This window comes from Egretta garzetta, unplaced genomic scaffold, assembly GCF_000687185.1.
Source record: "Egretta garzetta isolate BGI_Z169 unplaced genomic scaffold, ASM68718v1 scaffold203, whole genome shotgun sequence".
NCBI lineage: Eukaryota > Metazoa > Chordata > Aves > Pelecaniformes > Ardeidae > Egretta > Egretta garzetta.
In genome coordinates, this window is record NW_009259235.1 from 155,282 (window position 1) to 170,759 (window position 15,478).

General features: G+C 44.5%; 1 protein-coding gene across 1 annotated transcript in view; it reads left to right on the forward strand.

The window, feature by feature from the left end:
* Positions 1 to 3,894, forward strand: part of MTHFS (methenyltetrahydrofolate synthetase) — a 44,473-nt gene extending 40,579 nt beyond the window's left edge. Inside the window, exon 5 of the mRNA XM_009635869.2 lies at positions 2,581 to 3,894. Within this exon, the coding sequence (XP_009634164.1) occupies positions 2,581 to 2,804 (224 nt within the window). The 3' untranslated portion in view covers positions 2,805 to 3,894. The remainder of the gene's footprint in view (positions 1 to 2,580) is intronic.
* Positions 3,895 to 15,478: the final 11,584 nt, after the last annotated feature.

Below are 15,478 nucleotides of genomic sequence, written 5' to 3' on the forward strand. Positions count from 1 at the left end.
CCTAGTGCTTCCCCTGCCTTGCCTTCTTCCTGTCTGTAATACAAACGTAAGGAGAAATGGCACCTTTTTACTCTGCAGATTTGCCCCTTGGGTGCGTTCTTACCTGCCTGCAGTAGCAACTGCAAATGTTGCCTGCTTTTTGCCATGAGAGTCACATGGAGTGAAAACAGCTGAAAAAAAACTATAAGGCAGAGCATGTTTCTTTCTGAGCGTTGTTAGCGTTTGGTACATACTGGCTTCTGGGTCACCTGAATACCTACGCAAAGTCAATGTTGAGGTGAATTATGGAGAGGATGAGTACTGAGCACAGGTGTAACTCAGGGATGATTTGATCTGCAGAATCTATTACTGACCGTGCTAATGGGGAGAAGATCAGCTGGTTTCTAGGTCCTAGTCCATAGGCCTGACAACTGGCAAATAGGTATTTTTTCTTGCAAACTGAGGAGACGTGACATGGTACGTCCAACATGATGTACATGGTGATACCGTAAAAATGGCATCTCTTTTGAGGTGGGACCATACTTCTGCCTTCATGCCTCTTTTCCTCTTTGTTTGCCATTTGCCATTTGTCTGTCCTATGAGTCAAGAGTTGACTGCAGAGTGGTAAAACACTCAGACTTCTTTTTGTTTCAGCCAGTAATATTCTGTGGTCTGCCCTTTGGCTAATTCCATCGTCTTACTCTCCTGACCTCTTTAAAAAAGCCGTGTTTCCTAACTGTATGATGCCAGATTTACAAGATTGATCTCTAAGCATTTCACACTGCATTGCCTTGCATATTTTATATCTATGTTCTAATTAAGTCATCAGGTCATGATGGATGGGTGTTCACGTCAGTGACTCTTCTCTGAATGATGAACAGTGGAAGGAAGTGTCCAGGAGCTTGGCGGGGGGGTGTGTGTGCAAATGAGTTGGTCCCATATGAGCTTTTAATATGCTCTTCCAGGCCGAGTTTGGAGTTGATATGTGATCTCAGATGGGATTCCCTGGAAACTGAAAAACTCTGCTTAGCTGTGGCTCTTCCAGTACATGCTCCCACACATCTCCTTGAATGTTGGGCATCATTTCTCAGCTAGATGTAGTGAAAGCAACTGAATCCAAAATGGCAGGAGAGAGTAAGTTTAGACATAGGAAAAGCAGGAAAATACCTGAGAGCCCTGGCGAAGGAGCAGAAGCTAGTTATAGAAAAGCTGCTCAAGGCTAAGAACCGTTCCTGTAGGAAGGAAGAAGCAGTGGGCTGAGACACAGTATTTGCTTTCTTTCCAGACTTGTGTCAGCTGTGTTTTAGTCTGCGCTGGCTTACCACTACCTTTCTTGCCCTTCTTTCCGTACATGTCTGTCTGCTACAGCAGCAAGCAATGAAACACTTTCTTTGCGTTGTGAAACTAGTAAGTGGGGTGTTCCTTGGTTCAGCGGTCAGTTCCAGGCCAGCCAAGCTCATTTGTTTAGAGGATGTCCTTGCAAGACTTCTCACACTGACCGAACAAGCCTTGCATAAGTAATGGGAATCTGCACACTAGCTGCTTCCATGCCTGGTGGTCACTCAGCGTGGCAGCCGGTTTCTTTTGCCTATCTGGCAGCGATGTGAATCAACTCCTGAAACAAGTGGGCAGCCAAGTGTAAGTTGTAGCTGGCTACCTGGCGTGATGCCGATCCACATTCATTGAGAGTATGAACAAAGCAAGAAAAAAGGGCTCAGCTGATCTTGCCTTTTTGTCAGGAGTTGTTGGTGGGGTCTTTTGTCAGGGTTTCGCCAGCCAGTCAGGTCTGTTTTGTCCGGATGATTGGCAGCTTATGCAGCTTGTTTCAGTTCTTTAACTGATTTTGAGTTCCAATCAAGTGCAATCTCAGAATAGTCTGGGGGACCCACACATCCCTCTAGAAGGAGGGATATTCAGGGCAGGCAAGCAGAATGCCTATGTGTGCTGCTGGAGCAACAGTGAAAATTGCCGGAAACTCAGGGAGAAAGTCCTTCAGAAGAGGAACCTGACATCACGAAGAGACAAGCTTTCAAATCTTGGTCTTTATATAAGAGGGCAAATACCCACTTTCAGAATATATTGTATTCAAGGCTCTTTGGTTTTGGGAGGTTGAGTGAAGAAGGTTCATGACATCTTAGTTGTGTCAAGAAAATGCTCTCTTTCTCCCTCATACATGTTTTCTTTTAATTCTTTTTTCCTTTTCTATTTTTGTGTCTGATGTTGAAGTTCATTTGATTTTCTGATTCCTCCTGCATTTAATTTCCCTGAGTTCAGTCTCTGCCTGGATTTGGAGGCATAATCATTAGTATTTGGAAGTGTGGGGTTAAAATGATAAAATAAATTTGTTATAATATAGGGTTTTTTCCTTCTAGTTTTTCAAGGTCTAATTATTTTGCGGCTGATCTAGTATGCAATTGATAAGATGAAAATGTAAATTTACAGGTTTAGTATTCAAAGCATTTTTCGTCTGATCAAAGAGAGGGAAGCATTTTGCAAAACACAAAGCTTGCATTATTGCAGATGTCTGAAGTTATGTGAATGTAGTCAAGCCATCAGGAAATCCACAGTGCATCCACTAATGTTTATTTCATTTTTCTACAGGAGGTCTTGACCTTATCTTCATGCCAGGCCTTGGGTTTGACAAAAAAGGCAACAGACTGGGAAGAGGGAAAGGATATTATGATACCTATCTTGAAAGATGTATGAAACATCCCAGAGGAAAGCCTTACACGATTGCCTTGGCTTTTAGGGAACAGATTTGTGAATCAGTGCCTGTGGCAGAAAATGATGTCCAAGTAGATGAAATCCTTTATGAAGACTGCTGAAAGTATGTTGATACCAACCCACCTTCAGAGTGACCAACCAAAGATGTCAGATTCATCAATCATGACTTTTTAATAGTCGTATGTGACTTTGGGAGCAATAAAATACGCTATCCGTGTTTGAAAAAAAAAAAACCTCAACATAAATATGGTAATAGTAGTGAGGATTGCATTGATTTGCTTCTAATTAGCAAATACCTGGTGAGAATTCTTATTCTAGAATCAATAGAAACAAGAATGTGTGACTGTTTATTACAGTAAGGACCATTTCTTCTCATCATACATTTGAGGAACAAGCTACTTGATGCTTAACAGTTTTCTTGTTGCAGTTTATAAGTGAACTGTATACTAATGACAGTTCTTGATTCATTCTGGAATTAGATAATTGCTATGGTAAAAGTTTTTAGTACTTAAATATTATGTGCATCCATGAGCAAAACAAGAAACTGCCAGATAAGTCCTTTAGTAAGCTGGGCAAAAAATGGTGATTGGGAAAAAGTCTTAATTGATTTTAGTGTATACAATAATTTTGACTGTTTACTTGGCTTCTTGAAGTTGTCTTAAAATAAGGGAGTATCTGTTAATAATAAAAGGTTCATGCCCATAGCTTTGGTATATGGTTCTTTCCTTTATATGCATACAAGATGGTAATGTAGTCTAAGATGTGCTCAGTGAGTTCTCCATCTGGAGAAAACCAGCTCTTTTTTTTTTGTAAAATAATGTTCAAAATTACTTTAAGTTCTATAATTTTGTACATGGGCCATTCATAATGTCCAAAAATATAGTGTGAAGTATGGGTCCTATGTTAAAGAATAAAGAGAAGCTAAGAATGGCAGCAAGCAGGTTTTATGGATTGAGTAAGTTTTTGGGTGGAAGCTTGGTTGTTCTTCAGTTCTCCAGACCATCCTGGAAATCAGGAAGAAGATAATGAGTTTTCCTCTGAAAAACCTCACTATCCAAAGATAGTGAGTTGTCCTCTGCACACTGTTCTCATAGTAATAGGACACAAGATTTCCAATCAGGATGAATCAAACTGTCCAAATTTTGTGTTCCTTCTTCAGTGTAACTTCGCTATTTCTATACGTGTTTAATGCCTCCCTCAATCAATAAATCAGTGCATTTATTTTCACCAAACTACTCTGTGTCATCATTAAAAAATCCGTGAATTCTCAAGGACGAGCTGTGGAGCAGAATGACCCTAAGAATTCCTCAGTGATAACTGTTTTTGTGAACAAAACCATGCCTACAGTACACAGGAACCTTTTCATTTCAGAATGCTTGTATTCAGTTTTATTTCCATTTTGCTAATACAGGAACTAATTAAACCCTCTTGCTCAGGGGTGAACATAAGCTTAGCATCTCAGGTGTCTCTGGCCTGTGCTCCCTGGTGCTTCTCCGTGCTGTGTTAACATGGGTCCATCTGGCCGGGGTGAAGATACCCTCAGGATTGGCCTGCTGGGTTTCCCACCAGTGCATCCAGAAAAGCTACAACCTGAACAAGACAGCTGGTAGCTGCAATATGGGCTGTTTAGTAAAACGATGGTGATCAGACTTGGCCTTCCATCGGTTCTTTATCAAACTATTTCACTCCACCAAATGAAAGACGCAGGGTAAGATGTGTTCATGTATCAGCAGATGTATGCAACCAGACATTGAGGTGACAGTATTGGTGCTGGTGCGTGCCGCCGAGCATCCTCCAGCTCCTCTCAGCTCTGCAGTGCTGCCAGCTGTACCGCCTTACAGGAGGGAGGGAGACTTTTACAATTCAAGACCTTTGGGAAATAAATGTGATGAGAAAATTGGACCTTTTTTTTTTCTTTTTCACAGTGTCTGTCCTGGCAGTATTTTAATCCCTTCTTCATTTCTGAACTTCTGTTGGCATATGGAGAGTGACAAAAAAAAAAAGGATGGGGCAGGCTTTGTGCGTGGCAGACTTATCGCTAGGTTTGCCTGCAAGGCTGTTTGAGTTCACCTCTCACGTTAGGCTCAGCACTACGCCATATGGCATGGCCTGCCATGGACATCAACAAAGCTACGCTGAAGCCAGTATTTTTCACAGCGGAAACCTGGATCCCAGATCTGATAGATGTTTTAAATGCATATATTAAGTCCAGCCCCAATTCAACAAGCTACCTGCTTCCACCCCACCAAAACCAGGGGGTGCTTTTAGTGGCGTCCTGCCTCAAGGTTTAACCATGGGCTCCTGAGACGTGTTTGCATGGGTTTGGTTAGTGCGACACTAAGCCTGACTTGCAGGAGTGTTGCTCCAGTTCTACTTTGGGCACAAAATTAAGAGGCCATGTCAGCATAACAGAACCTAATCAGAGGCTAATGACCTCTTGCTGCTACATTCAAGCTGAGGGGAAGCCATGATGTTTTAAAGCTGAATGCTATTTTTTTGGGCTGTGTTTTATTAGGACACCTTGTGCCACATAAATTAAATGACTACCATGAAATCAAAGTTTTTATCCAAAACCTCTGCACTTTGTGGCTTTGCTTTATGGAGGCATTCTTTATTTGAGAGGGGTTTTTTATTACTATTACCGCTATTCTTTGCCCTGTTAGATACGAGTTTATTCACAAAACTTTATGACCCTTCTGGATTAGCTTTTGATCTTGCTGTCTGAGCTTTGATTTATTCACTAGAATAAGGGCTAGCTTGACTCATATGTACTTCACTACAGGTGATACCAGGTGAACAACTGTGTACAAAAAGGCCAGCATATGGTGAAGAGGCTTCAGGGCCAGTGCTGACAACTCTGCAGGAGCAAAGTGCTTAGAGAGAGAGGAGGACACAGTTATATGTTTTGTTGTGTGGGAGTTCGAAATAGGGGAGCAAAGCAAAAAGCAAGAGTTTGGATGCAAAACACAGGCCCATTCCAGCACAGCCAGAGATACGTGCCAAGCTTTGTCTTCATGGGCTCTCTGGAGACGCTGGAACTAACTGGTATATGAAAAGCAAGCAAGCTTTGAAGGCTTTCGGGGCTCGAGACAATGGGTGTCCCCACCCTACGTATCTCACAGATCACATTTCAATACATCGTGGAGCTGTTCTCTCCCGCTTTCGCTCCAAACCACCCTTTTGGCTACAGCTGCCCCGGGAAAGGATGAGGAAACTATTTAATGTACTGTATCATTGGGAACACGAGGAGCTGGCGCTTTGTTTCTTGCCAGCCTCTCCTGGGTCAGGAGATCATCACGGGCTCAGCGGCCAGGCTGGGGGAGCTGCAGGACCCCAGCTGATGCAGATACGTTTGGCTGGTGGGGATAGTAAATCAATATTTATGTATATTGTCTCGAGAATCACAGAGCTAAATAAATGTGACAGCTTTCACTTGACATCCCCAACCTTGCTGCTGTCAGTCAGGGTTTTTCTTTTTGCCACATAACATGAAATCGCTGTCAGTTCGATAGTATATAGCAGTGTTTCTGAAGCACAGAGGTTAGGAGGTTGGTAGGTGCGTCAGAATTATTTACGTTTGCTATGCATAAAATGGCACTTGGGGAGCAAGGCAGGCTGCCAAGAAGGAGAGGAATCAGGGCTATCTGGTTGCTCTCTTGTATCTCTCCATGCTGGATTGTCAGGGTAGGATTTATAAAAATTGCTTCAAAACAGTATCATCTTTCCTCAAACGGACGTGCCCCCGTCTGTTGCAGTCGATGCCGTTATTGCTATTCTCATGACAAAGCGTCTATCAGTCTCTGCTTTGTTTATAAACAGATCTGCCCGCCCTGCATAAGAAATGGATAGGCTGAGGAAAAATACCATTACCAAAGGAATAAGTTAATTATATTTCGGGATCTCAGCAGGGAATCCTATCTCGGAGTATTCAGTAAGATCTGACCAGTGGAGTTATAATTAAAAAATGTCCCCAGGGAGGAACTTGTAAATTATTTACTGTAAGGGGCTTTTCCAGGCTCTTTTAGTTTAATTACACACTCAGAAAGAGAAAGGCCTCAGAAACAAATTAACTAAGAGGTTGAAATGGCTTTGTTAAAATCATGTTCACAGCTAAGCAAGTGGAACACTGTGAGCAAGGTTCAAAAATAGGACAAATCTTCGGAAGCTGGCATTGCTCATGGTTTAAAAATCATGTGGAAAGCACCAGAATGTCCAGGTGTAGAATACGTAATCATTGGGTTTGCCCAGTATTCCCACTGGCCACGGAGGACTTTGTATGTAGTCCAGATCTGACAGGGTCTCACGTCCTCATGGCCATTTGCTGTGTGGGGAGAGGAGCTGACTTTTGTGGGCTTTTTGTAGGGTACGGATGAAGTCCTAGCAAAGGGAGATGAAAGATTAGAAGTGATGGAGAGGCAGAATAAGAGGATGCTGGGACGGTAGGAGTTTTCCATCGCTCTCACACCACCTATGTCACTTTAACTCAAAACAGCCCGGTTAACCCTCAGTGGAAGGTGGGCTGAATGTGGCCCTTGGTGCCAAGAGACAGGCACCCATGCTGTTAGCGGTTGCGTCCTTTTGAAACGGATGGTTGAAACCTGACTTGCCCGCCCTCCCGTGTGAAACACAGCTTAACCATTTGCTACCAAAGTTGGGCCCTGGAGTTGGCCTTTGCTGGAAGGCAGCTGGCGTGGTCTCTGCTCAGATGTAGAGAGTGGAAGTCAAGAGGCCAGCACGCTCCCTCATCTCAACCACTGACTCATTGCTTGGCAGAGAGGGAGGCATTGTCTAATATCTGTTTGCTAAGGACTAAGGCAGCCAGTAATGCTATATCTGCTTGCCTGTTGATGCCAAGTTTTGTGTATGTAATGGCCTTTCAGCTGCCATTGTCCTTGCATTTATTTCTTTCTGAAAGCACCCACATCTGCTGCGGCACCTTTACCGAAGAGCCAACTGGCTGAGCGGAGCCGCCAGCCAGACACGGCTGCTGGTGCCTATGCACTTGCTAGCCCTTATGCACACATATAGCATTTCTCTTTTCCTTGAGCCTCTTTTTTCTTTCTCATTTATTGCACTTACATGGCTTGCTTCGATGGAGACTGGCCCAGAGTTAACAGTCTCTCTACCCCCTGTATGTGTACAGTCTTCAACGCAAGCCATTTGATCATAGCCTGAGGGTACCATTATCATGTCCTAAACAGTAAGTTCTCCACCTTCAGGCAAACTAGCAGAAAATCCACAGATGAAAGCTGCTTTAGTCATTCATCAGGCAGATGAGATCTCTGCTTTTATTTTGTTATAGTGTAAATCTGCTGCTTAGTTTCCTAGTCTCTCTGAATCATAAAAATGCTTGTAGCAAATGCCAGTTTGTCTGTCACCAGAATAATACATTAAATGGCTTATCAGCGCCAAGAGAAGACTACAATACTTTTTACATGATTTGGATATATAGTTAGGGAACAAAATATGTTGACAGCTTTAGAATTGTCTTGATGAGTAGATTTTATTTTGTATTTTACTATAGCGTATCCAGGAGTACTTGGGGAGGAAAGAGAAGACGTCCCTGAATTTCTGCAAATGTAGCATATTGATGGGGAAAACCACAGAAGGAGAATGGAGTAGAACATAAATGCAAAATGAAGGACTGTACTTGAAAGGGCAGAACTATAAGGTTTGAATAGTCTCAGCAGAAGTATTGCTATTTAGTTATTAGGAGTGGTGAGTCCATATTAACCTTTATGGAAAAGTACTATAGACTACAATAAAGCTGAATACTTTTCTATAGCCTTTTGTTATCACCTTGTCAAATTTAATAAAAAATCACCAATAATGAAATTCTATTAGAATGGCTAAAAAAAAAATTACTGGAAAGGATCATTTACTATTAAATAGTTCAGATTCATAGGGTGATTGTTATTAGACCATATTAAAATGTGTATGACTTTTTCATTCTGGGTACAGCTGGAAAAAGTAATTACAGATAAACTATGAAGGGCCTCCGCTATTGTTGCCTTGCCCGTGAGCGAGCTGCCCTGGTTGGTTTTGTATCACTGCCGTCCTGCGTGCCCGGGGTAAGTAGGGGCAGAGCTCAGGACTGCCCGAGACTGACCCAGGAGGGACAAGGCGGAGGTGGGATGGTCTCACCTATATACTGTGGCTGGGGTAAGATAGCACGGGACATAACAAGGGTAGGGGAGGCAGGTAGCATCTCTGGCCACGCTGGTTGAGGGAATCGGTCCAAAAGTCTCATCTGACAGAGCAAAATTACCTTCAAGTCACGCCAGCCAATTGTGAATCCATGCTTTGGGTGCACTGACGGTGAAGAGCTGCCAAGCCTTACCATCTGCAAGGGCTTTGCTCCCCCAGGGCTGGCCCCGGAGAGCAGCTCACTGCCTCCAGCCCTCCCGGCGAGCAGTGGGAATCTCTTCTCTGGGAGGGCCCTGAGGCTCATGCTGCTTCGTGTGCGAGGTGGCACGTCAGGCAGGGATGACAAGAGAGAAGGAAACTGCTCCATTTTCTCCCTCTGGGGTCTGTGGGAGGATCTGGCTGCGCAGAGGCTTGGACAGCTGCAGAGGCCAGACTGTGCTGCAGTCTTAGGGGTTTTGCATCAGTTCTGGGGTGGGGATGGGCTGGGATCCCCTGGGAACATCCCTCTCAGAGCCTGCCAGCCCTTTAATACAGATTGGGACAAGAGTAAAAAGAATCTCAAGAGAAAGCAGGTAAATTTAACAGGAAGCAAGAGCCGAGGTGGGAATTTGGTAAGGTTTAGGTACAATCAAATCACATTGGAAAAAGGGAAAAAGAGATTATCCTCTGCCAGCTGAACTGCGGTAAGTGACTTGGTGGGAGGCAAAAGGGCTCAGACTCCAGCAGCCACCCTCCTGGGGACGCCTTGCAAGAGCCGGTGGCCAGATGCAAAATACTTTTTTATGACGATGATAAACAAGGGCTAAAAAAGCAACTTCAGATCTTCTTAGCTGGGAGAGCCTGGCTTCCTTGAGACTTCGGCTGCCTAAACTGGTAGGGCTTTAATAGACTTCATCTGCTGCAATCCTACCGACACGCTGCTGTCTCCCTAACACGAAACACTCATGTATGAACACTGTTGTTATAATAAATTAAGAGTAGTGCGAAAGGCCCTGGAAGTTAGCCATAAATCTGGTGGTAAGCGCCAGCGAGCAGCAGGGGCTCGGCTGTACATCATTAATAAAGATGTTGAAGAGGTGCAGGCAGCAGCGTTGCTGTGGATGTTGTTACTCAGGTCCCCACCACAGCAGAGCTGAGATTTGATACGCACAGGACAATCAGTCAAAAACTCTCTGTAAGAACGATGCAGGCTACCGTTGGTAAAAGCTGTTGACAGTGGCGAGGTTATTGTTTTGCTTTTATTTAAAGAAAGAAAAAAGAGTCCAAATCCATTTTTCAACATAATACAAGTTCCTGAAGAAATTCCCCAGCTTATTGAACAGTGCTGCGAACACTTTGTTTTGCATAATTTGCACCAAAATTTAAGTGAGGTTTAAAGCTCTTTAGGGCACTGGTCTTGGCTTTGTAAGCGCAATCTCCAGCACAACAGGTCTCTGGCTGGGGTTTATGCAGATTATTAAAGAGAGAGAATAAATAGGCAAAAGGAGGGTATTTTAGTACAAGAGGCTTAAATCTGGGTTTGAGTAAGAGCTGTGGAACAGCAGCAGGACCAGTCAGGCTATTTTCTCACCACTTGAATAGTTCAAAACACAGCCTGGATATACAATTTTATGGCTTTGCCGCTATTTTCCCTGAAGGGTACCCAAAGTTTTGGAATAACAGTTTCCTCCTTCACCATTTGTAGGATACTCCATGGTGCGTGGACAGAAGCCGTGAGGGGTACAGCAGGTGGCTTGCTCAGCGTGGCACACAGAAATGAAATGTTTTTCTCTCGGGTCAGCAGGGAGAGGATTGCAGCTGCCTGGGCATCGTGGCAAGGGAAGGAGGAGCTGCAAGGGTGAGTGGCCAGGGAGGAGGGAAGGGGCCAGCTCTTCATCAGGGGCTGTCACAGACTCATCTCCTGTCAATCGGGAGACTTTATACACAGAGCCATGGGGAACATAAGTATTTGTGGATTATTGGGGGAAAACAGAATGTAAATTAGATTTTAAAGCAAGCATTTGGTTAAAATTAGAAGCCACAGGCCTGATATGCTGTAGGCTGTGACAGGCGAAGTGGCTAATTGCAAGCGAGTTTCCGCCCCACTTGATTACTGTTGTGACACACAGATCATTAACATGATGGTCTAAACAGGAAACAAATTGTTTAAATATTAAACTGTCAAGTCCTTCCTCTGATCTCTAAATCACTACCTAAAGTAGGGGGGATGTGTGTGTAAAAAATGAGGTTTGGGTTCTGCCACCGTCTGATGCCACGTTGCTCCCCATCAGCGTGGGGACCACTGCCAGGAGGCTGCAAAATGGCATTTTCTTTGTCTGCTTTATTTGTGGATGTATTTAATAACTGATCACACATGCTCTATTCTGCAAGCCCTCATGCAGGCACGTGCTCCTGCCTCCCATGTGCCTCCCTCTCCCCTGGGTCTCTGGCATGACTGGCCCTGCCTAGTGATTTGGGGCATTTGGAGCAAGGGAGGTGGGGATGTTCTGCTGCAGATCCAAGTGGGAACCATCCAGTGTTGAACACCAACAGTGTCCGACTGCCGTACCGGCACAACGGGGCGGCCAGTGAGGAGCTCCTTATGCTGCAGCAGGTCATGCAGGAGCTGGTTGTCCTGGAAAAAGAGCCTTTGGAGCAGCTACAGACAACTTCTGTGCTTCCAGGGAAAGCGTCTCCTTTCCTACTGGATCCGCAACATCCATCGGTTTGGGAGAATGCCCTAAGTGCCAGGTCATGCACTTTCAAACATCTGCCTTCAGGTAGAGGAGGAGGCTGCCACAGACAGCCCTCCCTCTGCGGCAGGAGGAGTGTTGGAAGGATGAGCAAGCTCTACACTGTTTTCCCATTTTCTTAGTTCTTAGCCCATGGAACAACACAAGCATCCCCTTGGTGCTCAAAATACAGTAACACACTTCCCAGAGAGGAAGAATTTGGTTGTATCTGAGCGGCCCGCTTCTTTGCAAGGTCTCGACAATGCTGTTGCTCCATCAGTTGACTTTTGTTCAGTGTCACCTTAAAGATGGGACAAGAGGGGTGTAGGCACATTAAACTGCCATCATTTACAGTTCTGCCCTGTTGAATTTTATTTCTCAGGTAGCGGTTGTGCCAGGCAAAAGGTGGTGTGCATAAAATACCTGGTTTAGAAACTGTTTTGCAAGAGAACAATGCTGTTGGGAGAAAAATACATATTAATGACATTCAGCCAAGGGATTATTAAAGGCAATGAGCCCACGGCACTTATTTAGGAAACTATTTGTTCAAGGAGGAGACTCTGACAGCTTTAGCTTCATGGTTTCCTTCCTGTGTAATACCTAAGAGCACAGGAAGCCAGCTCTTGAATTCATGGGTCATAACCCAGTCTGCTGAAGAGCTTGAGCAGGATCGATTTAAAATGAGTCCTAGCACTGTTCTGCCTTTCCCCGAGAGCACAGCAAAATTAATCCACCACTAAAGTCTCTCTCTCTCTCTCTCTCTGGAGCTAGAAAATACAAATAGAAAGTGAAATTTGCGCTGATAATTACTTTGACAGCCGTCACATGTGCCTGTTGTAAAAGATCAGGACAGACGCAGCTTCCAATATGACGATAGCCTGTGGTAATAGCTATGATTAAGAGGAAGCTAATTAGAATGCATTACACATTCAGTCCCCACAGTTCACTGTTCTTTAAGCAAATTTGCATTTGGGAAGAGAGCCTTATTTTTCATATACATGGATAGTGTTGCCTGTAGACTTCCACTGATTTACACCATAGCCATTTGTACCAAAGCATTTTCTTCGGTAGCTCACCAGATACAGCAGCTTTCTTTAACACAGTGACAGAAGTCAGAAAAAGCTTTGTCCTAGTTCTCCTTACAGACAAGCATGTACAAAAATACCAAGCAATCCTTAGCAGGAACGGAGAATTTAAAGGTTACCTAAGGAATTTTGTCCAATACTGCTTTTTTAGAATTGCCTCGAACACTACCTGCTGCCAGTGTAAAACGTAGAATAACAGAGTGAGGATAAGTAGATCTGTTTCTTACACAGACATCCCAAAACCAGGCTTGGAATGAGTTAGAAGCCTTTGAATAGTACTTTGATTTCTAAGTCACGTAAAGATTTGCAATGTTACCCAGCATCGAGTCGCACATGCAAACAGACTAGTTTCAAGCAGCACGAATGTATTCAAATTCTTTTCTGCTGGAGGTATTAATCCACATATGGGTATTCAATTACTATCAGAACAAACTGTGTAACTGCACTAAAATCAGATAAAAACATGCAAAGCAGGTAGCTTGAGGCTGATTTATACTAAAATTCCTCTAGCTGTTTGAAGAGACTTTGTAATGTCAGTATACTCCCACCTGAGCTTATTCTTTATTGTCAGCGCTGCAAAGTGGCCTTCTTGGATGAAAAAGTTGGATCTGAATATATTCCCTGCAAGGATGCAGGGGTTTTTGTTCCTCTTAAGTAAAAAATGACCAAAGAGGAAAAGTAACCTTGTTATTTTCTTTCTTTCAAGAAATTATGGAATTTATAGAGTGAGAATTTGTGAAAAATAAATTAAAACCTGGATTAGCCCTTTCTTATTTTCTCCTACTCATCTTTTACCCTTTCTCGTCCTTGTCGTCGTTCCCCCCTCTTCCCCCCACATTATCATCCTTGCTATCCTTATCAGCATTATTACTTCTGTTGGCATCCAATTCAAAAGCCTGCCATCCCATCACAGGTTTATATTTTCAGATGCAGGGCGAAGGTTTTGGATAGAATCCCACCTTTTGGGGACCCATGGAGATGCATGGGGAAAAAAAAAAGCAGATAAGAACAGTAAGTCTATAGTAATTCATGGAAGCTATTAAATTTGAGAGGCCTTTTCATTCTCATTTGTCTTTCAATGTTATGTGTCGATTTCTGGGAGATTATTCTCCGGGGAGAGATGTGCCCGACTCACCAGAGCCTGAAAAGCGCTTGTGTTTATTTGTCTGGCATTTGCCATGGTGGGCAATGCCTTTGCTCCTCCCAGACCAGGAGGAAAACCCACAGCACTGGCAGGGGCTGGAGAAGAGGGCACCCACCTGGCTGCCCTGCTCGTGACATGTGAGAGCCTGCTGGTTGCACCCACAGTGTTTTTAGGGCTGAAAGTGTCCAGAAACCCATCACAGGGCAGTAGGACACCCATGGCCAAGTTCTCCACACCTGTTGATCAACTGGGATGTGGCTGTGCCCAAACAACCCCTTCACAGCATGGCATGACTATCACAGGATGGGGGTCACCTTCCCGGGTTGGGATGTGATGGAAGGGCTGTCTCCTGGGAGCTCCTCTGCCGCAGCTTTGCAATGGTACCAAGGTCTTGGCTGAGAGGTCAAGCCTCCACAGAAACATACACCCAGCAAAAGCGGTTTGTGGTTTATAAATACTAATGCATCAGAATAAGAGTGCAGAACAGCGAGCAGGCACCGGGGGAATTTACATCTAAAAGCACTTGCTTTGCCAAGGTTGTGTTCCTTCATTTTGATCAGGGATTATGAAGTTACCGTGCAACATAGTCCCATGGGAAACCAAAGGCCAGCTGAGTTTCATCAAGAAATGAGTTGCTTCTTTGACTCCGAAGAGGCCGGGAACAGGATGGTTTCACTCCACAGAGCGGGAAGATTTACTGTAACACAGTCATTTCATGCAGGTGATTGACTGTTACTGCTACCTGCGACAGCCTGAAATCTGTTGCCTTTGCGTCCTTGCTGTTAGTACAATTGTTCATCCAGGGACTGAGACACCCTTGGCGCATCCAATTCCTCCCTGTGCAAGTGGATGCGATCCTCATCAAAATCAATTGACTGAAGTCAGACCCTGCATCTTCAGTTGCTAAGGAAGGAAAAATCAGTGCTGCTCATGAGAAGACCGCTGGTGCAGAAAGTCACTTAGCACTGGCAGCTGCTTTATGGCAGCAGAGCCTGGCAGAAGAGATTCAGAGACACAATCCGAGGCTGGGGCAGGCTCCTGTATGATGTAGGAGTTCTGGGGACATGGACGGGAGGAAACCTTGAGTAGGGTGTTGCTCCTTGACTGTGCATGGAAAATTCCCATTCGATTCTGAAAGTATGTGCGTGTTGTTTGTTTACTTATTTATACAGCTGAAAAGATCAAGGACGTTGCTGTCAATCCACAGAGATCTGGATCCACACCCTCTCACTGCAGCCAGGGAGCTGATAGGGGTTCCAGTGCTCTAAATTACTTATTACCTAATTAGCTAATTGCTATTACTTATTAGCTTATTACTATTAGCTAATTAGTCCCTGGCTGGCCATTGCAGCAGCCCTGTCTTGCCCATGCCCTGCAGAGATGAAGACCTGCTCTCTCCCAGATCTGTGTTCAGCCCAGGTCAGTAGTGGCAACCTAAAACTGCTGCCCTTTCCTATAGGAAGCGGGTGGGTTGGTCTCCCCCTGAACGCTGGTGCGTAGGGCCTTTGTCACAACGCCCTGCTCGCGTTTTGGCAGCCTCGCTGTTGTTTTGGGGATGAGTCACAGGAGACTGCGCTATCTGGTCGGGTCTAGGAGAGGCTCAGTTTCGGTGCTGAGTCACTGGCAAGGCAGTGTGGGCAGCCTGGGGCTGCGTTTGTATTGTGCCTCCCGCTTTATAAAGGGCTTTT